The sequence below is a fragment of the Rhinolophus ferrumequinum genome, chromosome 17 (assembly GCF_004115265.2).
Source record: "Rhinolophus ferrumequinum isolate MPI-CBG mRhiFer1 chromosome 17, mRhiFer1_v1.p, whole genome shotgun sequence".
Lineage (NCBI taxonomy): Eukaryota > Metazoa > Chordata > Mammalia > Chiroptera > Rhinolophidae > Rhinolophus > Rhinolophus ferrumequinum.
Genome location: NC_046300.1, coordinates 50205368 through 50231449, shown reverse-complemented (window position 1 = coordinate 50231449; position 26082 = coordinate 50205368). Strand labels below are relative to the sequence as shown.

The 26082-nt window shown below is 35.9% G+C and overlaps 1 protein-coding gene across 1 annotated transcript in view; it reads right to left on the bottom strand.

Annotated features, from left to right (window-relative positions):
- The window catches only part of CACNA2D3 (calcium voltage-gated channel auxiliary subunit alpha2delta 3), an 841437-nt gene that overhangs the window by 22844 nt on the left and 792511 nt on the right, over positions 1-26082 (bottom strand). The window contains 1 exon segment of the mRNA XM_033132710.1: positions 22227-22338. Coding sequence (XP_032988601.1) covers positions 22227-22338 — 112 coding nt within the window.

Here is a 26082-nt window from a genome sequence, read left to right as displayed (position 1 = left end):
GGATAAGTAGCATAAGAAGACAGAAAATCGTGAAGGATGCAGAAACACTTTACCTAACTGACATGTTTAGAACACTCCAGTCAACACAGCACAATATATATTTTTTTTCAAGTGCATGTGGAACATTCAGCAAATTAGATCTGGTTATGGGTCAAAAAGCAACTCTTAGCAAATTAAAAAAAATTAAAATTATACAGCGAATGTTTCTAAACCATAATGAAATTAAACCCCAAACCAATTAACAAATATTTCTGGAAAATCCCTAAATATTTGAAATTGAACAACCCTAAGGTCAAAGAGGGAATTGCAGGAGAAATGAGAAAATATTTTGAAAATATTTAATGAAAAATAAAATACACAACACAAATAAAAAATGGTGGGAAGCAGTTAAAGAAGTGCTTCCAGAAAGATTTCTAGTATTAAATGCTTATATTATAAAAGAAAAAGAAAGGTCTCAAATCAAAATTCATTTTGCATCATAAGAAACTAGGAAAAAAAGAAAAAAATTCAAAGCAAGGAATACAAAGAAAGCAATACAGCTAAGAGGAGAACAATAAATATGAGAACAAAAATCAAATGAAACTAAAAGCTGATTCTTTAAAATGATCAACAAAACTAATAAACCTCTTTTTTTCTATTACCAAGTTAAGAAGAGAGAAGACACAAACTAATAAAACTATCATTAATGAAAAAGGGACTGTCACTATAGCTCATATAGATATGAAAAGGATAATAAGGGAATACAAAAAACCAACAATGTGTCTATAAATCTGACAACTCAGATGAACTAGACAAATTCCTTGAAAGACACGATCTACCAAAAACCTCTCAAGAAGAAACAGAAGTTTTTCAACAGTCCTATATTGATTAAAGTTACTAAATTAGTAATTAAAATTTTTCCCATAAAGAAATCTTCAGGCCCAGAAGTCCACCAGGGAATTCTATGAAACATTTAAGGAAGAAGTCATAGATTCTACAGAAAATCTTTTAGAATATAAAAGAGGAGAGAACATTTCACATGTCTTTTTAGAAGGCCAGATTATCCTGATACCCAATCAAGACACAGTACTACAAGAAAAGAACATTACACATCAATAGACCATATTAACATAGAGCAAACATGCCTCAACATATTAGCAATTTGAATCCAGCAATATATGAAAAGAATAATATATCTTGACCACATAAGTTCTACCCCAGGAATGCAAGACTGGTTCAACATTTAAAAACCGATGTAATACACTATATTAAAAGACTAGGGTACCTAAAACCACTAATAGCTAATACTAGACTTAATAATAAAATTCTAAATGCTTTCCCTCCATGACTGGGAACGTGACAAGGTTGTCTGCTCATACTCTCCTATTAAACATCACCTTGGAGGTCCTAGTCACTACAAAAAGGCAAGAAAAGAAATAAAAGTCATGCAGCATGGAAAAGAATAAATATAACTGTCCCTAAACACATATGACATAAGTTGTCTATATAGCAGATCCTAAAAAGCTACAGAAAAGTAAGCATGATTAATAAGCTTAGGAAGGTGGTAGAATACAAGATCAACATGGAAAAATCAATAATATTCATATATAGTAGCAATGAACAACTGGCAATTAAAATGAAAAAGTATTTAATATATCATCAAAGGAACAGCAAAAACTTAAGCATAACTCCAACAAAACATTTAAAAAATCTGAAAGCTGAAAACGGTAAAACACGGATGAAATAAATCAAAGAAGACCAAAACCACTGGAGTGGTATACCATGTTTATACACTGGAAGACTAAGCAGTGTTATGATGTCAATTTTCCCCAAGCTGAGCTATATAGTCAACACAATTTCAAACAAAATCCCAGCAGAATTTTTTAAAAAGTTGACAATTTCATTCCAAAATTTACATGGAAAGGTAAATGAACTAGAATAGATAAAGGCATTTGGAGAAAGTGGAGGAATAAAAAAAAAGGTTTAGAGATTCTTGTTTCCTGATTTCCAGACTTAATAGAATGCTATAACAATCAAGATGGCTTGATATCAGAGAAGAGAAACCCATGTAGATCAACTGAATAAAATAGAGTCCAGATATAGACACATACATGTGTGGTTGTTTGATTTTCAACAAAGGTATAAAAACAATTCAGTGGAGAAAGAACAAGTTTTTCAACAAATGGTAATGGAATAAATGAATATCTACATGCAAAAAAAGAAAACAATCTGAATTTGTACTTCACACCATGTACAAAAAATAATTCAAAATTGATGACAGATCTAAATGAAAAGTTAAGAGTATAAACTTTTTAGAAGAAAGTATAAGAGAAAACTTTTGTGACCTTGGGTTAGGCCAAGATTTCTGAGATATGAAACAAAAGCACAATCCACTAAAAATATTGGTTAATGGGATTTCGACAAAATTAACTGAGTTCTGCTCTGTGAAAGACACTGTTAAGAGAAAAAAAAGACAAGTCACACTCTTGAAGAAAATATTTTCAAATCACATATTTCCACGTATCTAGAATACACAAAAAATTATCAACACTCAAAACACTCATTTAGAAAACCCCAATGTAAAAAAGCTGGGCAACATGTAACAAACAACCTGATTTAAAATGGATAGAGGAACGGAATAGATAGTTTTCTAAAGAAGACATACAGATGGCTCACAGGTCCTCAACATCACTAATCTTCAGGAAAATGCAGAAAGAATATAGAGCATTCTCTAGAACAAAGAACCTCCCAGGTAAAAGCAATGTGTGCAATTCATTTGGTTCTGCTTCATACAAACCAAAAATAAAAAGACACTTTGAAACAATGGGGGAATTCTGGATATAGACAGGGCATAATATTTAGGAGTTATGGTTAACATATGATAATGGCATTGTGATTAAGCTTTTTAAGTCCTTATCTGTAAGAGATACACTATAAAGTATTTACAGATGGAAAAAGCTATGCTGTCAGGGATTTACTTTAAAATGTTCTAGCAAAATAATAACAGTAGTACTACTAATGATTTTAATAATCATACGGCGAATGTACATGAGGTTAAAATGAGATGGGATCGGTAAAATGCTGGTAATTGGTGAAGCTGTGTCATAGGGACACATGGGTCCACTATACTGTTCTTCTCAATTTTATGTTTATTGCATTATCATAAACAAGTTTACAAATTAATCTTTTCCAATGACCATTAAAAGGTAAAAAAAAAAAAAAAAAATGTGTCAAGTTTTTTTCTTAACTCTGACACTTTTTACATCTTTCCCTTAAGTTAATTTCCAAACTATCACTTGTGAGAGATAAAAGAATACCACAGTAATACAGGCTAGGACATTTTCTGAAGATAAACATTATTGAGAAGGTCCTGACCATGGGACTCTTTATTCTTTGGATACTAAGGACAGAGAAATGAATGCTTATGCCTCTTTTAGGTCTCCCTATGGTTCTATTTTCAAGAAATGTATTTTGGGAAGGTGCCAGTAGAATCTTTCAGGGTAGCCAACATGTCGTTCCTTTCTCTTCTTTTAATTGAACGGGCAAGGATTTAGCCTCTATTTCACACACCCAGTCAGACATCTGACAACTTCCTTTCTCTATGGCACATGGCTCTCTAGTCTAGACCATCCAACTAAACTTCCTAGCTAAATAAATGTACCTGCAGGTTAATATTTACCTATTTGGCATTATGTCTTAGCGTTACATATCTTAGCATTATGTCCAAAGCATTTAATCTCTTATAACTATCTTAATAGTCATGACTGATTTCTATCTCATTCAATCTGTAATGGAAATCATTAGCTTAATAGAGTGGTTCTCAAGATGGGTTTTATAAAAGTATTCTGCCAAATATTGATGCCTGTTTGGTGAATTCCTGGTTAGAAACAGCTCAGTGGGTATGTTTACTATAGGACTTCCCAGAACCTTTAACAGGCTATAATGAATTCTAACTTTCTAAGAGGAAAAAGGAATAAATTCGTTTTAATCTAGGCATATACTACATTGCATATCTTTGGATATTCTCATACACATATACAGCATGTGATTTCATGCCTGTAGATGTATATTCATATTTTATTTTGAATTTTTTATTGAATTTTATACAGCATTTTATTGAATTTTTTTGATGAAGAGTCACATGTGCATATACAGCATTTCATCTTATACCTGTGAATACATCTTCCTACAGCAGCACTTCTCAAACCCACCGGACAAATATGGCCTCAAGACACCCAGGCTATGTCTCCAGCATAAAAATTTTAGGATGAAAAAAGGTAACTGGTATATTCACCTTAATAACTTAAGGGGACAAAAGATAAAAGGTTTAAAAGAAAAGGGACACACTCATGACCTTAGTTGGTACGGACTTTACTATGGTTCTTCCAGGTACTATGACCAAATTTTCCAACCTTAACGGAATTTGGTTGCTTGAGGTTTTCAAGTCCACTTGGACAAAATAGCCCAACTTTTAGAAGCAATTACTTTTTCACTGATGTTAGTGAGAAGAAAGGAGAGTCTTAGAAAATAGGCAAAATAAGCTGTTTTGGGGATGAAATGACTTTTCAGGAGCGTCATACAACTCGATTACAAGATCAAGGGCAAGAGCCCAATTTATCTGATTTTTAATCCCTGGTGTTTACCACAGTGTATGTCACCACAGGTGTGCACAGTGAACAAATTAGTTCATAAGTAGATGCATTTAAAAATATATATTTACTTTGATCTAAAAACAGCAGGGATGTACCTTATAGTATTTTGCTTTAAAACAATGTTAAATACTAGGGAAAAAAAAAGACTACTTCAGAGGGGAAAAGTGGCATGACAGAAGACAATTTAGAAAAAGAAATAAAACATATACTGAAATGAGAGGGGAAATGTCTGCCATGATGTACTAAACAGTTAATTTGTCTCATCCTTCAAACATCACTGTACGGTAATCTGGAGGAATTCCTTCCTGTTTCCTTTCTTCCCTTTCTAAATTGAAGGTGATACCTGACATCCTGTATCACCTGGCTTTGTTCTATAGTGGGGCACATCCCTCGCAGAGAGGGATTACCTGCTTTCTCCAAGATCCTGGGACACAAGTTCTGAAATTCTTCCTCCTCAATTTGCCAGTGATGTCTGGGCGGATTCTGTTCAGGTTTTCCTGAAGCTCTGATTCACAACTCATTTATGATTATTCATCCCTTTTTCACTGTCACTCATTTCCCACAAACTCAACTTTACACCCTGGGTCGGTGATCTATCTCTGAGCCCAGCTGCATTATAACAACACCTCCTATCCTGTTTCCCTGAAAATAAGACTAGCAGACAATCAGCTCGAAAGTGTCTTTTGGAGCAAAAATTAATATAAGACCCAGTCTTATTTTACTATAATATAAGACCGGGTCTAATATAATATAATATAATATAGTATAATATAACATACATAACACCAGGTCTTATAATAATTTTTGTTCCAAAAGATGCATTAGAGCTGATTGTCTGGCTAGGTCTTATTTTTGGGGAAACATGGTAGTTGTGGTCCTGAACACACATTGGTGGGACCTCATTACGAACAACTTCTGAATCTTTGAGGAGGCTACGGTGCAGATGAAACTTTTGGCATTACTTTACCCTTGGTTTCTTCTTCTTTTTTTTGTTTTTCTGAGTTATTTCTGGCTTCTTCTTAGTTTATGCCAATAAGAAAGAAAGTGAGAGAATCAAGCTTTTGGCAAAGAATTGCAGGAAAGTACTGTCATGTCCTATTGTATTATATCCTAGGAGATCCTGCAGAAGTCTTCCAGCCTGGCTGTACATCAGAAACACCTGGGGGATCTGGCCAAAAATACAGATTCCCAGACTCACCCCCTGGAAACTGGGAAGCAGTAGGTTCAGGGGGAGGCCCAGGAACCTACATTTCCATAATCGCCTGGGATGATTCTAATGAGTCCCCTCCTGTGTTAGAGACCTACTGATAAATGTTCTGAAAGAAAAGTAATGTAGAAAAATGACATCATTTTAAAAAGCGGGGAAAAAAAAATTCTTGGCTCATGGTGACCATCTAAAAAATGAATCATAAGGGATGCTCTAATAACATAAGATGGGAGATAATCACAATATGGCTGGCTAGCCTATTATATGGTTTACTGTCTAAGCCAAATGGTCTAATGAAACTGTCCACAGGTACAGGTGCCCTCAGAAGAAGAGGTGCCCCCAGAAGAAGAGCCATCATTTTGACCTTGTCCAATTTTACTTTTAAAAACAAGTGGAGACCACGGTTCAGGAAACACCTGATGGATTGATGTTGTATGTACAACAGGAAATTTAAGTGGAGAATTCAAGCTCATATGCATTCAAGACCTTTCTCTTAATTCATCTCCATCACTAGGCCAACGTATGTTAGCCTCTAGCCTCGTCCATGTGTGAATTACTAGATGCTTATCTGAATTCACCGCTTCACATAACATGTAGAGACATAGCATTTCTAGAATTATCCTAAATGCCCAGACCATTCAACTCTTCTTTCTCTAGCCTGCACAGTTTCCAAAGACAGAAAACAAGATTGTACAGTATCTGTTTTGCCTCTGTTCTTAAAAACCAATTCAGTTTTCAGAGCTTGATAGGCATGCATTTGAAGCCAGAGTTCTTTACAATGCAGAAATGACATAAGAATAGATGAATAGGCCAGCCAGGAAATGGCTGGAATCAATAGCATTAGCATAATTCATTTGAGAGATTTACCATAGACTAACATAAGCATTGTGGAACACACAGGCCTGCTCAGAGAACTGTGTGACTTTTTATCAACCTTGAGCACTTTATCCTGTTTTAATCAAGGTTCATTAATCTCAACAATTTTTCATGTTGCTTTAATTTTCCTGATTACTTGTACTTATAGCCATGCTCACACATTCAAAAAGTGTTTCTGAAGCTCATTTTTCTATAACCCCTCAACAAGCCTGTGTAATGTCATTTTACTGTTGCTTATTATTAAGTTGAAATAATTAACTTGGCACCCTGCTAGAAGTCAATACCTTTTTTAAAAACTGGGCTTAAAAAAAGAAAATGTAAGGAAGTTTATAAATAATTACTAACAAAAGCTTTAAATGTATAAACCTGTCTATCACTACTGTATTTTTTGTTTTTCTTATGTCTTAGGCTAAATTACAAACAGAAGTCTCCTATCTCCTTAACATGAGAAATAAAAATTTACATCACTTACCGTTCCACTCTCAGTTGGCACCATATTTTCCTGGAGAAGTCTTTTGGAAAATAACTTCTTATTATCTGTTCCTTATAAAAGTTATATCTTATCCACCCCACCGCCCCAATAAGCAAGAGAAAAAGGAATCAAAATAAACATTTATATCTATATTATGTAACTACCATCATCAAGATTTATCTTAACAAAGAATGATTCCCAACTTCTAGGAATTAATACTAAAAATATCACTACATAGTTTGAGGAGTAAAGAGATTCATCTATGATGGCATCGCTTACATAGCAAATATTACAAACAGGTTAAATGGGCTGGTTAAAGAAACTAGCGTATCTGCATACTGTGTGGTAATTTTTCAAAATTATGTTGCAGAAATATTTAAGGGCAATGAACTACGCTATGACATTTCAAGTACAAAAAGCCATGCTATAAAACAATATTTATCCCCATAAAAAAAAAAAAAAACCTTACAGAAAACAGGAATGAGAGCAAACACACTAAATTTTATCAGTAGTTTTACTCCTCGATGATGAGACTGTAGGTAGTTCTCTACCATTTTCATAACAGCCATGTATTACTTTTGTAATGAAAAAATTGTTATGATGTGCAATGTTTTTGATGCAATAAGTAGGACAAATAGTTAATATTCTTACTATAGAAAGTCAATATAAAAAAAAGAGACTAACAACATAAGACTAACAACTTAAGAGAAAAATGGAGGTAAGGACATAATTAGAGAGTACACAAAAAGAGAAATATAACACATATAAAACATATTCAACCTCAGTCATTAAAAGAAAAATTAAGATAACAATGATATTCTATTTTTCATCTGTCAGATTGGCAAAGGGCAAAACATTTTGATAACACACTGTGTCGGTAACATATTCTCATAAATTGGTAGGAGGGCAAATTGGTTTAATATCCCCAAAGTGCATATTTGCAGGATCTATCTAAATTACAAACATGCATATCCTTTGACCCATCAATTCTAGCAATTTATCATACGGATAAATTACATATTACACAGGATATTCCTTTCTATTTTGTTTCAAGTAGCCAACATTTTGAAACAACCCAAAAGTCCAATTTGGTGAAATGAAAACATCTTCCAAAATGGAATCTCAGGTAACGATCAAAAAAAAAAAAAAAGACAAATCTACATAATGATGTGAAGATAGTTTTGGATGTATCAAGTGAAAAAAAAATGAAGTACAGTGTATATAGTATGTTATCATTCCTGTAAAAAAAAAATGAGTGGTGAAACCTTCAATATACTTGTATGTGTACATTTGCATCAGGCCTCCCTAGGACCTGGAAATAATGGTTGTCTCTCTAGAGAAGTTGCAGGGGGTTACGGGTAGGGGAAAATTTAATTCTCATTACATATTCTTATGTACTACACAGTCAAATTGCTTGCCATGTTTGTGTATCACACTTTGTATATTTATTTATGTATTTAGTCAGTCAGTTAACAATTATTTTAGAAGTATCAGCTATGAAGAAGAAGCAATGATGCAGAGAAAGATCCCTGAATAGTGGGGCTGTCCATTGGGCTTTGGGTTTGGCATCAGCTGCTCCATTCCTTCGGGACTTCAGGTAAGCCCCCTCCCTTCTCTGGACCACCTTCTCTTTTCCTAAGGAAAATCACAAAGTTCTCTTTTGGCTCTTGGGAATCTGAGCTTCTAGTTGTTTTCAAAACAGATACTTGTTTTCAAATATCACACTAAATAGCAGGTGTCTCAGATACTAGAATTACACCCCACCACCCCTCCCCTGTTGCTCACGCTTTACAAGGTTATTATTCTCTTGGGAAACTTTGCCTCAATCAACAATTTTCTGACCATGATTTTATACAGGAGGTCCTAGGTTAAGCGCTAGGAATATAGGAATTAAACAGCACAGGTCCCCATCTACAATGAATTCGATATAAGACCTTCCAGCCATTGAGTGCCAACTAAATGCTAGATGCTGGAAGAAACCTTTTGTATAATTGTACCTCGTGATGTGTACATCAACCTAACCCCTACGGGCACTATTAGCATCATCTTCATTTTACAGACAAGCAGTGGGCAACTAAAAGGAGTAAGTCACTTGCTGGCAAATATCACCCAGTGAAGAAGTAATGGCACTGAGAACTCAAACCCAAGCTTGTGCAACACCAAAGCCAGAATCACTTTTTACCACTTGCTAGCCTATTTCACCTGATTTGGTAAGGGAGGAAGAGAACTAAAGAGATGCTTAGACAGTTATGTGGTAAGTGCTATGAGAGAATCCCCAAGCAGGTCTGATGTAGATCTGCGGGAAATGTATGGCTCTTGTCAAATTGGATGTTTGTAGATTTCTTCCCAGAGGTCAAGTCGATGGTGGAATTGTCAGTTTCCAAAGCAAACCCTGATTGTGAGATGAACTCATTCTGACATGTGGCTACATAGGTGACTTGGTACCGTGACAGAGAGGCATTTAACTGGATGCCATAGGAATTCTGTATCAGGCTTTGGAATCAGGCAGACCTTGATCCCACTCAGCTCTATAACACTGGTCAGGAGACTTCAATTCTTTGAGCCTTAGATTCCTACTTGGTGAAATGCACACGAAATGGAAAACTGGAAAGACACATAAATATGGAAATGGACATGATGTTCCTGGCAAAAATTAGGCATTCAATAAACAATAATCACATATGAATTCTCATCTAAGCTTGGATTTACCAAAATAATCTAACATTGCCAGGGCAATCTACTTCAGTAGAAATGGAATCATTCATGAAATATATAATTTGTTTTCTAAAAGTCAGTGTAGCAGTTTTTGTTTGAGAAGCATCTGATAAAATGACTCTCGCCTGAGAATTTCTCCCACATCCTTCCGACTTTGATCGTCTACACCTCTAATTATTGTGGATCATGAGTGATTCTGATCCTCTTTTTGTACCCTCTCCACCTATTTTTCTTCCAAATGCACAAAGAACCTTGGTCATTAGCCAGGGGCTGATGCGTCTATTGAGGTCCTTGGCCTACATCTTCCTAGGCACGAAAATCATATTGAGATTAATGCCTGCTTCTACCCTAGGTTGCCAAGGGGTCTTCTTGTAAAAATCATGAGTTATCCTAAAAAGGTGGGAGTGCAGGTCACCTGAAGAAAAAGAGAAATTCCAAGTCCCAAAGAAAAGCTGATCATTAAAACATGACTTTGCTTCTTGAGTATACAAAATATGCCATGAAAAAGTGGTTTGTGTCTAGAAATTTTAAGTCTATATTCAATATACTGCATTTCAAGCAGCATTTCTACTTTGATCCTTTGAGCTCCTTTAATACATCAGATGGGTTTTTAATACCCATAGGAATATATAAAGTCTTTCCAAGTTAAACAAATGGAGGGCAAGCTGGAGAGTTAATAAACACACATCTATAGGGTTTTGGCAACTCGCTAAGCCACTTCAGGTGCAGCACTGGGCAGCCCAAGGGAGGAGCACAGACTGCTCTTTGAGGTAGGGATGGTGGGCGTCACAGCACAAACAGCCATTGGGATGGAGACAATACACCGCAGAAATGCAGCTTGCAAAACGTCAATAGTGTGGATACAGCTCTGCACTCCTCCATTCCACATGCAAATAAACATTCTAAAAATATTCCTTGGCTCTGCTGGTCTCCTACCCTCCAGCATGGAAGAGGAAAGCCTCACTCTGTCGAGAGCCCGGCCAGACTTACATGTGCTCCCACCCTGCTTTCCCACACATTAAGAAATGTACAAATGGGAAATTGTTTGTGAGACTAATTCATGTCAGGTAGAGACCTGCCTAGTCATTATAGACATACGCCCCTCTCATTTTGCATCATGGACTTGTGAGGGAAAACAGTAATTTACAACATTTCCTGTACTAAAACCTCTCCAAACACTGCTTATCAAAGGGCAAGTAAAGATAGCAACACTTACACAACAACGGCCATTCTATCTGGAACCTCAAAGTTGTAATCATCATTGCGTCTGGAAATAAGGGCACTTTTTTTCCTGTGAGCATCTGAGAAAGAGAATCAGTGAAGTCCTGTCTCCAGGAAAGGGCTTCACTGAGTTGCGAGTCAGAAGAATTGGTAGAAAAATCAAAAGTTTTTCATCTCAATTATTCTAGTGCTTTTGGACTGTTTTCATCTTTTGACACTATTTCAACAATTCAAAATAAAACTCCCAAGATAAGCATTTACCTTCCCCTGCCCTTTTTAAAAGTTTAAAGCCAAATGTTTTAGCAATGTACAACACTAACAAGACTCTTCATTGTAAAAGTTAGTATTGAGTTATTCAGACCTGATCCCAGACCCATAACATAAAAACGTAGACTGGATGAGTGACATGTCTTCAACATTGCATGGCAAATCATGGACAGCTTTTAGATTAGATAGAGTCATATTTTAAATCTTCTGTCATGGAAAGAAACCACCCTTAGGATCCAGAAGTTACTCGTATCATCTTCTGAGATGCAGAACAGGAAGCAAAAATACACAGGGTGAAGGAGGCTGTTTCCTGTACCGTGGCATGGGCGTGACACTGTGAAAGTCAAAGTGACACGAACTATTTTGATTTGGATGATCCATAGCACGTTAGCAGCCAACATAGCAAGGTATAAGTGGTTAAATGACACCAATGGAAAACCTGGAGGAGAATAAATGGACAGCCCTCAATGTCCAACGGGAAGAATTTGAACCTTGGTGTTAATCTCACTGCAGAATGGAAAGTTGCGTTGTTTAGAAGTGAACTAAACCCATTGGAAAGGGCCAATGATGATTTCATGGGAAACTGAATAACATTTATTTACATGTTTCAAACAAGATTGAGTACAGTAGTTTGGCAAGAGTCTATAGAGCAGGAGATACAAAAATATTTCAACAAATTAGTGTATGCTTGCAAATTAAGTGGTTAAAACCTGTTCTATTTTAACGCCTACAAATTATATTGTTCGTGACACTAATGTACTCCCACTGGCAAAGTCTGTGTCTAATTTGTGCCATGAAATATCTGATCACTATTGAGTATGTATAGTCCCTAATTTAGAATTTCAAATTTTTTACGGACCAAGAGCTCAAATAGATCCAGGAAGTGGTAAAAATCCAAGATCTACTTTATCTAGGACAGTTTCATTGGAGCAAAAACCTCACAAACTACTTTTCCCGACTGATAATATTAGTTGCACCTTCTAGGCTAAGAAATCCAGAAGAGGCGACTGACTGGAATTCTGTGGTTTTCCTATATCCGTGTCAACACAGACAGGTCTGTGCATTGTGCTCTATAAAAATATTTGGGAAGCATTTACGCTGTGCTGGGCACTGTGCTAAGTAGGAGGATTATACATTTTTTTAACCCACATATAGATCGTATGAAGCAGGGATTATGCCCCTTGTGGAGATAAGCAGACTGAAACCCAGAATGTTTAGATAACTGGTTAAAATCTTTGCTCTGTTAAGTGTGGCAGCCCACACTGTAGTCCAGTCCCAGAGCCCATTCTCTTAGCCATTATTTAGGGAAGACACCATGTCCTCATTATTCAATGGGTCCATTTTACAGGTCATTTCCAGAAGGCCCTGTTGATAAGAACACCTGCAGGACATTTGCTGAGAATAGTCTGAAGATTTGTGGTAAATGGCCCACCCAGTGTGAGACCTCAACAGGAAATTGGAGTAGTTTGTAGGAAAATGGAATCCCTGAACTATGGTTCTCTGAACTGTAGCCCACGAAACATGTCAACACAGCTTCGAGACCAATTACTTTCTTTCAGCTTAGTAGATAAATGAAAGGCGCGTGGGGAAAAGTGATGAGAGAAGAAAAGTGTAGCCACAGCTTTGGGGGCTTCCAGAAAGATGAGCAAAACTTGTGTTCAGATCCCAAAGCGAAACTGATGGCAACATAATTTTTATGAAAAGTGATGAGTGATAGTACTAAAAAGAGACACACTCAAAAAAAATATATATCTGATTTGCCTTAAAAATTAATACCTTGCCAGCATTGAAATGTGACAAGATTTTTAAAGCTCTAGCATTGCAAATGTTACATATTTAATTTTATTTTTGATTAAATTACTTTTCTTAACTGGCTATAAGTATTTAAGTTAGCAATTGATTTTCATTCCAAGGAAACCTTTGTGGATTCTTTTCTCAGCGAAGGTTGAAGGGGTATCTAGAAGAAAAGCAATGTATTGGAAAATAGTAAAACATTACATTCTTTTTAGATATCCAATTTTGTTAAACTTGTTGACAGTCACAAATGCCCAGAAAATATGGGCTGAGTTGTTTTTGATTGCTGTTTGAGTAACAGATTAATTTAATAATCAGTGGGATATTGAATGACGAAAATTATTGGTTAAAGCAGCCAAACCACCAACCCTAATGACATTCTTATGTAAATTCATATTTTCTTTTAGGCTCCTGCATTCTTAATAAACCCTATATTTTTGAAAATTCTCTTTAAAACATTGCATACTGTCTCTCTGTTATAATATATCTGTCTATCATATAGACAGATAAATGTCCACTTTTGGAGTCGCCAATTTATATGTTTCTATTTAGAGTAACTGAGTCACCTCGTGATGTATTTTCCACATAAACCCATCAAGTCATTTTGGAAATAGGACACAGAAAGGGAGTTGGGGGCAGCCAGTCTTCAAAGATCGTTGGAGACCAAGAAGACTTTTACTATTCAGCTAGAAGCACCTGAGATGGTTCCCTGAGTTATAGCAATGTGTTTAGGCACCAAGGTCATGTGATTTCTTCTAGGTGATGGGAAGACTGATAATGGCAGGCTGAGAGCACACTGCAACATGAAGCATGTCCCCGTGGGATTCTTAGGGATTGTTGCTCTATGGTTTGCCATTACTTGTGGAGGGAAGTAATCGCTGCCTTGAGAATGGTTTGTAATGGACATAGTTTTGTATGTTCCATTGTGGGAGGCGAGATGTTTTTCTTTGAAAAAGATCTTAGTGCGTAATTTCTGAAATACTGTAATTTTCACCAAACTCAGTTTCCAACTCACTTCTAGCCAAATGCTGTAGAGTTGTGTTATTTTTGAATGGCACTGCCCCTGACCTGAAGTTACCTACAAAACTGATCAAAAATTAGTAATTGTCTTAGAGAACTAGTCCTGCAAAATCTCATTCTTTCCAGGCAAAGATTTACAAATTTCTACACGAATTAGCTGTAAAGCAGACCATGCAAATTTGGCTTCCTGGTTGCCACCAAATGTGTTGGCCATTATACTGAAAGATCTCCTGGCCATCAAGAAGGGAAAGATGACAAAAGTCAGTATTATTTTTCTCCTTAACATAGTGCATTCTAAGAATACAAAGATCATATGAAATGCAAAATGTTATCTTCACAAATGTTTTGGTAAATACTCAGATATATTTTCTAATAAATTTTACTTCATAAAATGGAGCAATGCAAGACAGAAAGACAAGAATAAAAGGGTTCACTCCTTCTCAAGCTCCCAAAGTGACTATTTTTATGAGCCTATTTTTATGTGACAGGAGCATGATACCATAATTTTATAACAAAGATTTTTGGATTCGAGGAAAAAAAAAAGTTGTGAATTGATTTCTCATTCAACTAGTGACCCAAACTGATCTATCAATTTCTAATCCTCAAAAGATAACCTTTCTGTTGTTCCCACTGGTGTCCTTCAACTTCCTTATGAAATCATTTGACTTCAGTATCTGAAGTCCTTCAAAGGACTAGTTCTCTTTGACAGGATTAAAGGGGCAGCACAATTTGGTCCTTTTTCATTCCTTGTCTTCTCTCTCTTCTCTCCTCAGCCCCAACTCTGTGTTCCAGCTTCCCTGAACTTCTAAGAATTTGTTGAACAAACCACAATTTCTCTTTTCTACATAAGGCTCTTCCGTCTGCCTGGATACTCTCACCTGCTAACTCCTCTGTGTGTTGGTGGTCTTACATTAGACGTCACTTCCAGGAGGCCTTTCCTGACCAACCCAAGGCTTCCTTCTATCTCCCATGTAACCCTCTCTAACCATGGAGTGTTGATATTGCCTGGTTACTTGTCTGTAAACTCCATGAGGATAGGGATCATCTGTGACTCATTTATCACTGTTTCCCCACAGGGCAGCCCAGTAACCTGGATATAACAGACAATCAAGAAATGTTCACTGACGTCCTTAGCTATCTTTAATTTTTTCCCTAAGGCCCTATTTTGTTATCCAAGTGAATTCCTTAGAAACTTCCCTCAAAGTCAGTCATACGTCTGTCCTCATATCTTATGAACCAAATCGCCATCTCACAAGTTGACATTAGAAACAAGTAAAAGCAATCAATGATGTGAGAAATTAATAGAGTGGTTATCTTATGGTAAGTGGGGGTTGTAATTAGAAGGGGGCTGGTGGGGAGCTCCCGGGGGGGCTTGCAATGTTCTTTCAGTTCTTAACCTGAGTGCTATTTATATAAATGTGTCCATGTTGGGAAAACTCATCAAGCTGCAAACATACAATTTGTACATTTTTCTCTATGTGCTATACGTCAATAAAAAGCTTATGAAAAAAGAAAGGAAAAGCACAAGTCCTTTTTCCTCTCCCCATTCTGATCCCTGAGCCTTTATGGTTTTGCTTCTGTAGAGTATGACTGAGCTGCTGGGTGGTGGTCTTGAAATAAAGCTTTGAAAGGAAAATCCTTCAAAGCCTGCGATCTTTCCACTGCTGCCAGCACATTGTATAAGGTCTTACTCAACTTCTCGACCTCCTGTGAGTCTTCAACCCAGCATGGAATTCAAGATTTGAAACAGACTAGTCATGGTGGGTGTAAACACCTTCAAATCAACTTCGTATCTTCTTTATCCTTGGATTTCCGAGGACCAGCAGTTTCTGGGCCATAGCAGGCATGCAGTAACCTCTCACTGAATGTAAGGGGGTTTTCTCTTTAGTTTGAAATCGTTAGGTTGCTTATTTTAATCAAACTGCATTCATGTCATTGGTTTCTAATTATGATTCAATAAGGGAACATATTACTTGCCCTAGCAATCATCTGTCTTGGTTCTATTTGTTTTCTCATTTAAAATGGAAATAAGAAATCTAACTTACTCCACCAAATACAATCGCCTGTCATTCTCTAAAAGATACTGGCCACCTCATGGCGTTTGTAGTTATGATGATTCGGGATATAATATCCCTCTGGTCAAAAACGTTTGCAATCATTATGGAATCAGTAGAGTCTACTTCACAGAGTCATGAACTGTTAACAATCCTTAAGTCATACATGAACTTTGATCATCTGAGATATATACATATATATGTGTATATATATATATGTGTGTATATCTATATCTATATATCTATCTATATCTATCTATCTATCTATCTATCTATCTATCCATATATATATATATATATGTTGTACCTTTTGCCACAGGGAATTCTAAAGCAGTGAAGTGATGTTAGACTTACGGAAAGGAAAATTCACATTTCAACAGAATGGTTTATGGCTAAGTTTGTGTGGTATTACGCTTGTATTAAATGCAGCCATTGACTGAGTACTTACTCTGTTCTAGGCATTATGCTAAATTCACAACATAAATTTTCCCACTTCATTCTTACAACAAACCTATGATATGCCTACTATCATTATTCCCCAAATTACCCAGGAAGAAGCTGAGTTTCAGAGTGTGTTGGTGCTTGCTCATAGTTACACAGTTAGCAACTGCTGGAGTGAGAACTCACACCCTGAACTCTCTGATTCCACAGCTCCTGCACTAAACCACAACCCTTCACTGCTTTCTTGTGGTTGCTCTCAAAAGTCTTCTGTCAGAATAGTAAAATATAACATGGCAGATTGGGCGAGTATGGAAGCCATTCTGCTTAAACACTCAGACATGCTGGAAATGAAACAGTAAAACAAAACAAGCATGTTTAAACACACACACACACACAAACTTACAAGAAAAGATACCAAATGCCAACTTGTACATTTATAACTAAGTGTAAAAAGCTGATAATCTGGGACTCTGAAATCAAACTTTCAGCCTAAACTACATGCTGCTTAGAAAAAATATTTACTATAATTATATGGTACAGAAACTCCTGAATACAAAAAAATTACATAACAATTATTCCCAGACATTCAGTACCAATAGGATATATCATTGAAGCCCAAATGTAAACCTGTTGTGAAGAGAAACTCAAGCTCTATTCTGCTCTCAGAAAAATAATAATTAATGGTAAACATCAGTTTATAGTAAAAAATGACAAAACACATGAGCAAATTATCTACCATGACAGAAAGCAGACACAAGAAAGAAGAGGATCAGTACTCTCAAAATTTAAACTACTAAAACAATCTTAAAAGGCCTTTATAACTAGCTGTAGGAAACTTAAGAATGAGGCTTTCTATAAAAGAATACACAGATTTTTAAAAGAAGCAAATAAACCTTCCAGAAATAAAAAGACATCCATATTAAAAACTCAATGGATTCTTTAAGCTGCAGCAGACTAGACACAATCAAAAAGAAATTAATGAACTCTAGTATAAGCTGAAGGAAATTATCCAGAATAAAGTATATAAACAAACAGAAATAAATTTATATCTAGACATACTGCAGTGAAACTTCAGAAAATTAAAGAAAGAGTAAACAGTTTACAAGCCATCAGAGAAGGAGGAAAAGACAGACTATTTACAAAGGTGCAAAACTAAAAGCCAGAAGACAATGGAATAGTATCTTTAAAAGATTTTGATTTACATAGTATGGAGTTAAATTATTCCTGCAGAGTACATTTTAAAAATGTGTTTTAGACAAAGAATGAGAGAATTTACAACTCCCAGATCATTCTTGAAACAACTTCCAAAGTACTATAAAACAAAAAAGCAATGGTTTATAAAAAAGCAATGGTGAGTAAACAAATTGGTAAACATTTCATTTATGATAGGCAGAAACAACAGTAATACAGTATTTAGTGGGTTTAAAAGCACAAAAGAACTAAAATGTTAGAAAATATCACATGAAAGAAATGGGAGGTAATCTAAATTGGAGGGTTGTAAGTTTTTTGTCCTGGAGGAGAGAAGAGATCCTGACCAATTAAAATATGTCAAAAAAGTTAAGGCTAACTACTAAAAGAAAAGACTATACTTCACAAACTAGTAAGGAAAAAAAGGAATAGAGAAAACTCAATAAATCCAATAGAAGGCAGGCAGGCAGGCAGGAAGGAAGGAAGAAAGAAAGAAAAAAAAGGAGAATAGAGCCCACATAAAACGACAATAGAAATAAATCCAAACTTTTTGGTAACCACAAAATTTTAAAAGATTAAATATAGTAATAATAGAGATATTTCAAATCAAGTTATATTCTATTTTTAAGGTAGAATCCTAACACAAAATGATTTAAAAAAATTGAAAATGGAGGAAAGGAGGGAAATATTAGAAAGTGAAAATATTAGAAAGCCTAGAAAGTGTTACCAAAAGAACTACTGTACCTATGTTATTTGCAAACAAAATAGATATTAAAGCATAAAGCACTTTCATTAAAGAAGGTTATTACATAGTGATAAAGGAATGGTTTATTAGAAAGCTATTATCAATCCCAAACAGAGATGTCCATGGTAATAACGCTTCAAAATATAAAAAGCAAAATGCATTGAATGACATGAAGGAGTTGAAAAATCCCTAAGCTTAGTAAGAGGTTAAATGCCATTTAAAATAGACCCCATCCCTAAAAAAAAGAAAATTTTGAAACACAATTCACACACTTGAACCAACAAATACATACTAATATATTAACCCCTGTACCCAGTTATTAGAGAACGAAACTGCAGTTGCTTTCAAAAATACACAGACAAGTACTAGAATACAAAGTAAGTCTCCACACATACTAAAAAATATATGTTATGCAGACCACAATGTCATGTAATTAGAGATCCATAAACATAAAAAAATAGTCTCAAAATCCACATATTAAAAAATCTTAAAATACTATTTTAAAATTTACACATAAAAATTTGTGAAAATTAGAAAATTGTTAGAGCTACATAATAATGAAAGCCCTATGTATTAAATTTATGGTGATCAACTGGAATGCAGAAAAAATTACATAAATATATAAACTATATTATACATGAGTGGAGCTGAAAAAGCTGAGTGGTCAACAAAAAATGTTAGGAAAAAAACAACAACAGAAAACCCCCTAAAACGTAGAAGAAATGTAATAAATACAGATAAGAAGCAAAATAAATGAAATAGAAAATCAAAGAAACAACAGAGAATCAGAAAAACTAAAGGATAATTCTTTGAAAAGAAAAAGAAAACAAATATATCTCTGCTAGTGTGGAGAGGGAAGGAGGAAAAAAACATGGGAGGGAGGGAGGAAGAGAAAGAAGGAAGAGAGAAGAAGAAGAAGAAGGAGAAGAAGAAGGAGGAGGAAGAGGAGGAGAAAAAGGAGAAAGGGAGGGAAAGATTGATTTAAAAGGGGGCAAAATCACAAATATGACAGCATTTCTAATCAAAAAAGAACACTATTAACAAATGCATGTAACAAAGTTGAAAAGTGAGATGAAGTAGACAATTTTCTAAGATATATAATCACCAAAATCAATTCCAAACCCCCCCCCCAGAAATTCCAAAGAGATATGTAACCACTAAAGAAAGTAATTTGGTAGTTGAAAATTTACTCACACAAAAACAAAGAAATAAAAACCTATCAGTTACTGATAGCATTATGGGTAAGTTTTACTAAATCTACAAGAAACAGTTAAGTTGTTGTTATATACAGTTATTACGGAAAGAGGAAAAACTCTCCAAGTAATTTTGTGACAATAAAATCACCTTAATAGCAAAACCAAATGACAGTACAAGAAAGAAGTATAGCTCACTCCCCTTTTTGAGCACAGATGCAAAAGTTCACAATATAATGTGAGCACATGAATCCTGAAATATGGTTTTTCATAATAATGACCGTCAATATCCATCCTGGGAAAGCAAGTATGTTTTCACAATAGACAACCCATCTACTACTAAAGATATTTATATTAATACTATATGTATTTCATGATTCTATGAGATCAATTTAAACTCATAGAAAAATCAATTTAACTCAACATATTAACATTAAAATTATTTTAGGAATGAATATAGAAAATGTCTTTTATAAAATTCAACATCCATTCAAATTTCAAACAATAACAACAGCAGCAAACACTCTTAAAGAGATTTTCTTTGACTTAATAAATGGTTAACTATCAAAGACCTCTAGTAATTTGGGACATGGATAATAGTTAAGGCTGCACAACACTGTGATTGTACTTAATGCCCCTGAATTGTACACTTACAAATAGTTACAATGGTAAATTTTTTATTATATTTTACTACAATTTAAAAAACCCTACAACAAACATCATACTTAACATGGAATTATTAGAAGCAATTCCTTTAAATTAGGAACAAGACACAGCTGCCTACTCTCACTGCTTCTATTCAACTATGTATCCGAAGTCCAGTGCAATAAAACACAAAACAATAGTTAAGAATGGAGATCAGAAAGGAAACTTTTTACAAGTGATATTACTATCTACACAAAAAGCCCCAGAGAATCTACACAGAAACTATGAGATCTAAAAGAACATTTCTTGGATATAAGGTACTCAATGTACAGAAATCAGTGATGTTCTCATATGCTAGCAATTACCAATTAGAAAATATAGTTTTAAATATATGCCACTAATGATAGCAAGAAAAACTATAAGCTGTCTAGTTATAAATCTAACAGAAAATTATAAAACTGTATTGAAAGGCATAGAAAAAGATATATGCAAATAAATAGATCCAGGTAGTTTATCAGGGAAAAGGTTTCATATCAAAGATAGCAATTACCTTCAAATTAATACATAACATAACTTATAGCAATTTTAATGAAAACCCTAGATCATGGGAACTAATAAGCTGATTCCAAAATTAATATGAAAGAGGAAAGAAGAAAGAAACACCAAGACAACTTAGAAGAAGAATAAGGAAAGGATATTTGTTCTCCTAAATATAGTCCTATTATAAAGCTATAATAATTAAAGAGGCATGATGTTAACATAAGTACACTGACAAACCATAAAACCTGGAAGCAGATCTGCATATAGATGGGAACTCAGCCTATGGCACATGTGTTGTAATAAATATATTGGAAAATAAAGACTAGTCAATAAAAAGTGCTGGTTAAAAGGCCGACTATATGGAGAAGGACCAAATTAGACCCTACCTCATGCCACACACACAAACAAATTCCAGAAGTATTAAAGTCTTAAATCTGAAAGGCAAGCCTTTAAAGCACTCAGAATAAAAATATATGGGAATATCATTATGACATTAGGGCAGAGACTAATTTCTTAAACAAAGAACGAAATGCATAAATCATAGAAGAAAAGAAGAAGAAATTAGACAACATTAAAATAAAAGCTAAAGAAAATTTCCGTGCATCTAAGGACATATATAAATGTGAAGAGACAGAAAGTCACATATGCAAAGTTATGCGACTGCAAAGAAATCGCACCCAAAAAACAGAAAGAACAGCCAAATCAGTCCAAATAGATCCACCACCCAACAGAAAACTGCCAACAGGAATGAAAAGGTCAGGAAATCCAAACAAACAAACAAACAAAAATTAAAAAAGAGATCCATCCTCATTAGTAATCAGGAAAATGCATATTAAACCACCAAGAAACGTTTCTAATATATTAGATTTCAGTGAATACTGAAGCTTTGGTGCCTTCAGTAAAGATAAGGACTTTCCGAGAACAGAGAGCTAAAATTGCCATCAGTTGAGGAAACGCCAATTAAGACTATTTCCAACCACCAACAAACAGGACTAAAAATTTCCTATATTCAAGGATGCATTCTTACGCATTTTGAATGCTTCCCAAACTCTAAATGATCCAACAAAGCCAAGTGTTTTTCTTCGGAGCTGGTGGAAATACTTCCTCACACAAGAGGGCAGCCATGCTTCCATCTCTCAGAATGTAATCCCGTGCATGCCAGTGGCATTGGCCCATCTGGGAAAGCTCTACACTGAGGAGGAAGGTGGGGGCCTTACTTGGAGCAGTCTTCACAAGCAATGTTCCCTGAGGTTTCCTTGATGGTGCGCTCAGAGACAAATGCTGGATATTCAGTATCGCAAGGTTCCAGGGTCTGTTTCAATTTCTGGGCTGTAGGGATAAGAAAAAAAAAAAAAAAAAGAAGAAAAAGAAAACGTAAGGCACAGGCTTTATTGTGACTGGCAGCCCATCCCATAGTAACTCAGAACACAGTTCCGCTCCTCGTGCTCTGTGATTTTTCTAGGCACAGCATAATGCATTATTTTCTAATTAGTCAATGATTTCATCTGCCAAGCAACTCTATAAGCTATAATTCCTCAAGCAGTTGTGTTGGCTTGATCAGCTATCATTTATGCATCATAAGAATTCTCCTTTCTGGGACATCAGTCATCGGGTCTCTGACCTCAGACTTACTTGAACTTAGCAACAAACACATATGTATATCTAAATAAATGTATAAAATATAAGTTACACCATATTATTTAGGGTGAGACAAAGGTCATGATACAATTGCATGGCTTTATTACAGAAACGAAATTGAAATATGGACTAGTAAAATACGTCATGTCTTTGAACCATAGCCATGAGCCTTATCCTACTATTATGAAGTTCCTTGTCCAGTAATACAGCACTAAATAACCCTGGTATGTAACTGAGTACATAGTAGGCACTTGGGAAAGGCTTGTGGTTGATTAAATTATTTAAACAAGTTATGCCCAGTGGGCAACTTCCAAAACCTCTCTAAGTCTCAATTTTTTAAATTTGTAAGTTGGAGATAATATAGTTCTTCTGTCAGAGTTGATGGAAGGGTGAACAGTAAAGAACCAATATATGATGAGTACTTAGCACAGTGCCTGGAACATGAGTGCTAAGTGTCTAATAATAATAGTAATACTACTAAACAATAACTGAAACAATGCTAGCATTCTAATGAAGCCATTGAGACTTGAAAATGTGAGGATGACAGATGCCACAGCACAGTGGCACAGTGGTTAAGGGTGAAGGCTCTGAAGCCAGAGAAGCTTGGAGTACGCTTCCCTGCTCCATTGCTTCCAACTAATCCTCAGTATTCTCATCTGTAGGAGATGCTACTGGTACAGGTATCTTCACTTGGAGGTCTACTTCTTCACATTTTCCCAGTAGAATGCTCACAGCTTTCCAAACTCTGCACAACGTTTCTGGCTGATGTTCATATAAACTATAAACATATATTTCTAAATATGTATTACCTACCCTAAAGGTCATATGCACACAGATAATTTATAACTGCACAACTCGATAGGATTTTAACAAAATGATGTGTGGACAAAGTCTCATGTTATACTCGAAATGCAGTTGGTTGGATGTCAGCACCACGGGTACATGCTTTGTGGCCTGTGCATCTGGAAGCCCACTGGCATTAAGGGAGCCGTCACAGGGTTACCGAAAGCAAAACAACTGTTTGGTAACAATCAGATAACCATTGCGTAATCAGGAAACCATGCTCTAATAAGCATTTATGTCATAATGTGATTGTTTTTTATAATATAGGCTTTTCCCTGAGCTTTAATTATTTTGAGGAAATTAATTCAGTGTTTGGGATTGAAGTGCAGTACATTGTAATTTTTCCTATTTAAAACAAAAGGAAGTAGACTTTTAATCAGTTTTTTTTTTTTTTTTTTTTTTTTTTTAATGCAGAACATGTGATTTTCAGGAACCGGTCACTGACACAAACAGGAGGTCCCCATGCTAATTCACACGGTTTTTCTAAGGAATCAATGAACTAAAGCATCATAGCTCTCAACAGAGTGACACACACGCACACTTTCACACACACGCATGCACACACACAATCTTCATGAAATGCTAGCTGTTCTAGTGTTACCATCCACATGCCAGGAGTTGGGCTAATTGTGTACTAGTTAAGAGCTGAACTTGGGGGGTTGTGCATTTGCTCCTGCTGTGTGATCGCAGATGAGTTTTTAATCTCTCTACACCTTGTGTAGAGAGTGTCTTCACGTGCAAAATGGGAATAACAGTACCAACTTCACAAGGTCGTCTGAGGATCAAATGACTTGATATGTGAAAGGGCTGACACATTGTGAGTGCTATTTGAAGGCCTGCGCTTATTGCCACCATGACTGCTACTGCGCATGTCATTTCACCGAAGCCTCAGACTGTTGGCCTTGCCAAACCATGTCTTTTTGGTTAGAAAAGGCACGCCAATGGATGCCTCCCTGACTCCTGACTCCACTGATGGTACGACGCTGATAGCTGTCAGGCTCCCCAAGGGCCACGTCCCAGACCCTGTCTGTCCCCTTATGCCCTGCAGTGCTAACTCAGAGGAAGCACACGTCTGCTGAATAAATGAGTACTTCTCCTGAACGGTGCTTTTCAAGCAAATCAAATGGACAAAGGAAATGTGAGACTCTCAGTCCGTGATGACAAACTGCCTGCCTTCAGGTGGAGGGTGAGGTGAGTCTAGGTGGCCCAAGCCCCACAAACAACACAGAGAGGCCTCGGTGGGAATACAATTCTCTTCCCAGTTCTTTTCCAATGTCTCTGATTTTGTCAGGATGACCCCTTTGCTTTAGGCTAGGGAGTTTTTAATCGTCTTTCTTTCATTTGCTCTTCTATTTTTTTTTAACCTCGGGAGGCTAAACATAAAGTTGGGAAGCTTCCTTTTATTTAATTGTCAAAAAGTGAGTCGGATGAAACGAAATAAAGATTAAATAAATAGCATAGATTATAAGTGAATACGGCACAAGCATGCAGATAGCCCAATGATGGAAACAGCTAAATTTGTTAAGAAATTATTATGTACCAATGATGTTCTGCTTTACATGAATTAATTTATTTAACAGTAAGACAGAAAAACAAAAACTATGAGGTAGAAACAATTGTTACCCCTGTTTTGCAGATTAGTGAATGGAGGAAAGGACTGAGTAAATTGCCCCAATTTATCCAGTTGAATATGTGGCAGAGCCAAAATTTGAACTTGGGCTGTCTGGCTCCAGCACAGATATATTTAACTGCTCTGTGAAGTTTGGCCAATGAACGAAAGGAAGAAAGGTCTTTAGGGCAGGCTGAGATAGGCAGCATACGTGATTTAAACAAGCCCGATAATTGCACCATTTCTAATTCTAATTATCTGGGCCCAGTTACCATGGAATGAGTCCAACAAATTCAATGGCAAGACTCATTTGGCTCTGATCCTTTCTGGAGATGAAATTTTTCACAGATATCTGTACCACTGGCATCTCCTACAGATGAGAATACTGAGGATTAGTTGGAAGCAATGGAGCAGGGACGCGTCCTCCAAGCTTCTCTGGCTTCAGAGCCTTCACCCTTAACCACTGTGCCACTGTGCTGTGGCATCTGTCATCCTCACATTTTCAAGTCTCAATGGCTTCATTAGAATGCTCACATTGTTTCAATTATTGTTATTATTATTATTATTATTATTATTAGACACTTAGCACTCATGTTCCAGGCACTGTGCTAAGTACTCATCATACATTGTTTCTTTGCTGTTCACCCCTCCATCAACTCTGGCAGAAGGACTATATTATCCCCAACTTATAAATTAACTTCCCCCCCTTTGACAATTGAAAGCTACCCATACTGATGTGGTGAGAAACTGTTGAGTCTATTTGCAACATGACTATAGATTGGCTAGAGGTTGTTTGATGTGCTTTTGGGGAAACACATGAATTATCATATAAAACCATGGCCACATTTAATCTAAATAACATGGTTTATTATGAAGACCTTTCTTTGTCTGGAATATTACGGAAAACACCACCTATATTTGCCAGTCAGTACTATCTAGCCTTGGAATTTCAAACCGATGACTAAGGCTACCAGCGATCCAAT